This window comes from Triticum aestivum, chromosome 3A (assembly GCF_018294505.1).
Source record: "Triticum aestivum cultivar Chinese Spring chromosome 3A, IWGSC CS RefSeq v2.1, whole genome shotgun sequence".
Taxonomy (NCBI): domain Eukaryota; kingdom Viridiplantae; phylum Streptophyta; class Magnoliopsida; order Poales; family Poaceae; genus Triticum; species Triticum aestivum.
Genome location: NC_057800.1, coordinates 690998279 through 691004278, shown reverse-complemented (window position 1 = coordinate 691004278; position 6000 = coordinate 690998279). Strand labels below are relative to the sequence as shown.

The 6000-nt window shown below is 43.7% G+C and overlaps 1 protein-coding gene across 1 annotated transcript; it reads left to right on the top strand.

Annotated features, from left to right (window-relative positions):
* Positions 1-1262: 1262 nt before the first annotated feature.
* LOC123063260 (glutathione S-transferase 3) lies at positions 1263-2737 on the top strand. The gene is made up of 3 exons (XM_044487002.1): positions 1263-1532; positions 1628-1676; positions 2095-2737. Exons 1-3 carry the CDS (start codon positions 1383-1385, stop codon positions 2535-2537), a joined length of 642 nt encoding a protein of 213 aa, XP_044342937.1. The 5' UTR covers positions 1263-1382; the 3' UTR covers positions 2538-2737.
* The last annotated feature ends 3263 nt before the right edge of the window (positions 2738-6000 follow it).

Here is a 6000-nt window from a genome sequence, read left to right as displayed (position 1 = left end):
ACAGGCGATTTAGGACAGCCCCAGGACACCTTCGTGCACTGTAGCTACAATGGTTGCTACATGCAACAAAGGGATTGGGCATTTCACAAACACAAAACAAAGAGATTGGGCCACACACCCAAAGGCCATGGCCCGAGCTGGGGTATTTCTTTGTCGTTGATAAGGATTGTACTATTTAGGATTGTTTTCTTTTTTTTGCAGGGGTTATTTAGGATTATTTTCAGTCTTGTACAATGTAATTATATTTAACTAACACGAGATAGGACTATGGCAAGAAAGTCAGAATCGTGTCTCGGTCCCTTGAACTTTAAGATCAGTAGGCTACTTCCACATTATTCCATCATGTGTGCCCATCGCGCCAAGACACATACACGGTTCAATCGACGCCGTAACACCATTCCTATCCACCTACCACTAGGATGAAAATGAAACGAAATCGAATAGAACAGGGTAGTACCACATTTGTTTTCATATGTTTTGTGGAAGCAGAAACGAATACAGAACCTCAAAATTGAATATAGAAACTACTGGAAACGATCACAGAACGAACACGGAGCGGACATGGCAATGGGAGCGGCTGTTGACCGGAACATAGAAACCTATTGAGTTGTAGAGAAAAATACAAGCAAAATAAGAAAATAATCAATTGTTCACATGGCTATAAAAGAATATCATTAGGTTAGCAATTTAGTGTATTGTAGTAGTAGTAGTACTGGACAATGTTGTGTGATAGTAAAAGTTGGGCCTCATATGGGTCATTTTGCTCAATGTGTCATAGTTGTGTTGTTTGGTGGTTTTGGCAAATGATCTAAATCCACATGTAGGGAGAGGGCGAGAGAGTGACGGGGAGTTATGGAGTGGCGATGGAGATGGATGGATAACCTTTCGTACGATGAAATGGTTTGCGCGAGGGTTTGCTCCAAGCAAGCAAATGTGTGGCTACGTCTGACGTGGGAAACCTCGAGTGCCAGAAGGGCGTTCGCTAGGTTGAGCGAGATTTCTGATCGCTCGCCACATATCATTTCCCTAAAATTTTACTCCTTTATTAATTTATTGCCCGAAAGTGTAGATCAGGACGCAAATATTTGTTTTTTTCCTTTTCATACTTATCGCCTACCATATTTATCCACCAATCATGATTAGGATTGTATTGGGATTTTTGGCAGGTGTATCCCGTATAATCTGTTCTATTAATATAATAGGCGATATGACTATTAACTAATTTGATTCTATTAATATATACCCCGACGGCGCCCCAGGTCAGCACTCACCACCGCTCCCTCCGTAGCTCGCTCCATATAAATTGGGAGGCAGGATAGCAGATAGGGGAAGCAGAGCGAAGCAGAAGCAGAAGCAGGCAAGAGTCGAGCAGGAAGAAAGAGATGGCGCCCATCAAGCTGTACGGGATGATGCTGTCGGCCAACGTGACCCGCGTGACCACGCTGCTCAACGAGCTCGGCCTCGACTTCGACTTCGTCGACGTCGACCTCCGCACCGGCGCCCACAAGCACCCCGACTTCCTCAAGCTCAACGTACGCTCCCTCCCCTGCTCCGTCGTTGATTACCAGTAGTTCCTCGCCGAGATCCAGACGCTAATTTTGTTTCTCCTCTGGTTGCTTGCTTGCAGCCTTTCGGCCAGATCCCGGCGCTGCAGGACGGGGACGAAGTTGTCTTCGGTAACCATTCTCATCTGATTATTAACCCAGATCTGGTTTGGTAGATGCACAATCAGTCTCACTAGGATTTTAGATTTACTGACGCCGAGTCACTGGCCAACACACGGCTCACTGGAACTGTATCTTGTTCGCCTCTTTACATTTTATTTTATCCTCCTCCGCCGATCTATCCAAACTTGGACTAGGATCTACTTATAAAATTTCTCGGAAAAGGTAGGAGTAGAATATACTTGTAATTTGCCTGAGATTAAAAAATTAGAGCGCGAGGATTTGGTCATAACAAATCTAAGCAAGATTCCGAGGAGCAGGTCTACGAGCAATTAACTAGTCGAGCAGAGCTTGAGATTTTTTGTTCTTGTTTTGCGTGGAGCGGAGCTTGAGATTAAGCCCCCCAAATCATGAACGAATTTGGCTGCAGAGTCGCGCGCCATCAACCGGTACATCGCGACCAAGTACGGGGCGGCCCTGCTGCCGACGCCGTCGGCCAAGCTGGAGGCGTGGCTGGAGGTGGAGTCGCACCACTTCTACCCGCCGGCGCGGGCACTGGTGTACGAGCTGGTCATCAAGCCCATACTGGGCGCCCCCACCGACGCGGCCGAGGTGGACAAGAACGCCGCCGACCTCGCCAAGCTGCTCGACGTCTACGAGGCCCACCTCGCCGCCGGGAACAAGTACCTGGCCGGCGACGCCTTCACGCTCGCCGACGCCAACCACATGTCCTACCTCTTCATGCTCACCAAGAGCCCCAAGGCGGGCCTGGTGGCCTCCCGCCCCCACGTCAAGGCCTGGTGGGAGGAGATCTCCGCCCGCCCCGCCTGGGCCAAGACCGTCGCCTCCATCCCGCTCCCGCCCGGCGTCTGAGGCCTCGCCGACGCCGCCGTGGGTTCGATTTGCTTGCTTGCTTATTAGCTGCCGCGAGAATGGAATAAAATCGCGATGATGGAATAAACAACATTTTAGAGAGGAAGCTTGGAATTCTTGGCGTCGTTGATGATGTTGAATGTTGGATCTTGGTGTTGAATGTTTATGGCGCATCTATTTATCCGGTTTTTGGCTTGAAATTTGTTGGTAGTTCGGCCCTTAAATCTTTGTCAGCACATTTGGTGGCGCGAGATCTGCTGAATTGATTACGCGCCTCTGCCAACTACACCGTGCGTGCAGTACGAGTGCTTGCTGTAGCGGGAGCTGGGCAATGGCGTTGCAGCTGTGGAACAGGTTCATGGCGACGACAGGGCTGCCAGCCAACCACCCACGTTCAGAGCGCACTCAGGGGCCAGGCCACGAGGCAGGACACCGATCTGGCGATCGGGCGCGTGGCGTGATGAGCGTGTGCGTGGATGGACCATGGAGTGCAGAGTGCGGAACACGAGGAGAGTCGGGGCTTTGCTCTTGTTCAGCGCAGACATACCACACGCCCATAGCTTAAAAAACCGGACCGCTGTCACTGCTGGTTCAGGCCTCCTTTGGTTTGTATAGGAATTCGTTTGTAGGAATTCTATAGGATATGATTTGCTCCTTTGGTTTGTATAGGAATTTGTTCCTAGGAATTCTATAGGATAAGATTTGCAAATAGGATTTGCAAAGAAAAATTTCTTTGAAGCCCTTTTGTTTGCAGGAATAGATTTCTATTCCTATGTAGGATAGAAATCAATCCTTCACGTTTTGAAGGGGAAAAAACATTAGGCTAGACTCAATGGAAAAAAAATCTTATTCTATGCACCAAATGATATAGGAATTGACATGCATGTCATCTCAGGCCTCTTTTGGTTTAAAAGAATTTCATATGAATTCTAGAGTATAAGATTCTTATAGAATTTTTCCTTTAAAGCCCTTTAGTTCACAGGAACGGATTCCTATTTCTACATAGGATTGGTTCCTATCCTCCATATTTCATAGAAAAATAAAAAAGAGCCTAGACTTGATGGAAAAATTCCTTTGGTGTCAACCAAATGACATCTTGTTCTCTATTCCTACTCATATGATTTAAGATACATGTCATCTCATTTCCTATAAGATTCCTATTCCTATGATAATCCTATCCTATGAACCAAAAGAGGCCTCACTGCCTCCTTTGGTTCATAGGGTAGGAAAATCATAGAAATAGAAAAGTCATAGGAAATGAGATGACATGCATCTCAAATCCTATGAGTAGGAATAGGAAAGAAGATGTCCTTTGATTCACTTCATAGGATTTTTTCCATTGAGTCTAGGCTAATGTTTATTTTCTTATGAAATATGGAGGATAGGAAGAATTCCTCCATAGAAATAGGATTCCATTCCTACGAACCAAAGGGCTTTAAAGAAATTTTTCCTGCAAAAATTCTATCCTATGAAATTTCTACAAAAATCCTCCAATCCAAAGGAGGCCTATGATTTTTCTATTCCTATAAAATTCCTATCCTATGAACCAAAGAAGACCTCAGTTTTCACCGGTTCGACCGCTGGTTCATCAGTTTATTCGCTGGTATTTTAATCATAAAAATAATAACTACTCTCTTCGTTTCTAAATATAAGTCTTTTTTAGAAATTTTCATATGGACTATATACAGATGTATGTGGACATATTTTAGAGTGTAAAATTCATTTTTTTGCTCCGCATGTACTAGTTTATATTGGAATCTCTAAAAAGACTTACTCCATCGGTTTTTCCTTCCCATGGCCCTCTTCATCTTTTTTTTTTTTTTGAGATTTTCTGATACTCTCAATTGAAAAAGGACAAAATTAAAACCAAAGTAACTTAAAATAATATAACCCAAATCAACATTTTCCTAAAAACAATGTCCTGCGTTAACTCAATCAAATCTTCCCAAAGTAACATCTAAATTGAAAATTTCCTTTCCTTCACCTTAAAAAACCTGAATCGAATCAAAGTTCTCAAATACATTTATTTAAGAAAATCCCGGTAACTTTATTCATACTCATAACAATTACATGTACACTAATTTGGATCTGAAATTTAAGAAAACACAAAGTAACTCTTATGACTAAAAACTACAATGAAATCTCTTGAAAACACTTTATTCACGGTGTCAATCTCTGCTTGAAGAAATACTCCAAAGACTTCGGTAAAGAGGCTGCAATTGAACTGGAGCAACGTTGTTGTCACTCTTTCACCCGCACAAACATTATGAATACAAGTTTTTGAAAGAGCTTTGAGTCGCTCACCCAAAAAGATGGGAATCCTTGATCGATGAATGTACTTGGGTCGAGGATGATCCCCTAGAAGTACAGGTCGTCGAATCACTACATCTTCACCATGGTGTCGACGAATGATTTCACATCCACAAAGTATCAGACCAACAAAAACAATATAAACTCATTAGATTAGAATAATCGGATCTGCGATAACAGAAAACTCTTTAAACTCATGGGACCGCCAAAAGAACATGAGGAAATTTTTCTCACAAAACTATGATTTTTGTTTTGATAAAGGGAATATATTAATATCACGAAGATACCAATTACAACCGGCCTCTGCACCAACAAGATATCATAAGATATCAAGGATGCACACAGCCAAAACAAAATTAAAAAAAGAAATATAAAAACAAAGACCCCGTTACAGTGATGAAAAACTCGCAACAACGGCACTTTAACCACCACCGAAGACAACACCCAGACAACAGAAGAGGTTCTCCAAAAATGACGCCTCCAAAAAGGAAACAATGCTCAAGCATTGTCATCGTCCGACCAAGAATCTTGAGTTTTCACCTTGGAGAGAGTCCGGGATCCCAAAAACAATGCCTTCGCAAGACCACTGTCAGGTATAACCAATGAAGGGCAGACCTTGGGCTTTCATCCTGGAGATCGCGGCTCGATACTCGAGAAGCACCCCAAAAAATGTTGTCCACCTGTGTTGCTGCCTCCTCCTGCCAAGGCCGCCGCTGTAAGTCCTCAACACCTGACACACAGGAACCTGTGCCGCCATTCTTCAACGCAACCAAAACTCCTCTCCACCATTACACGTCTCCCATTGCAGCCACCATGACTTTCTTCACCACTGTCAATGCCGTGGAAATCTATACTTAGACATGTCCCATGGCATCGGCAAGACAGCAAAGCTTCATGCCACACCCTTGATACGTACATTTGCATCATGGTTTTATATCGATATTTATTGCATTATGGGCTGTTATTACACATTATGTCACAATATTTATGCCTATTCTCTCTTATTTTACAAGGTTTACATGAAGAGGGAGAATGCCGGGAGCTGGAATTCTGGGCTGGAAAAGGAGCAAATATTAGAGACCTATTCTACACAACTCCAAAAGTCCTGAAACTTCATGGGAGCATGTTTCAGAATATATAAAAAATATTGGGC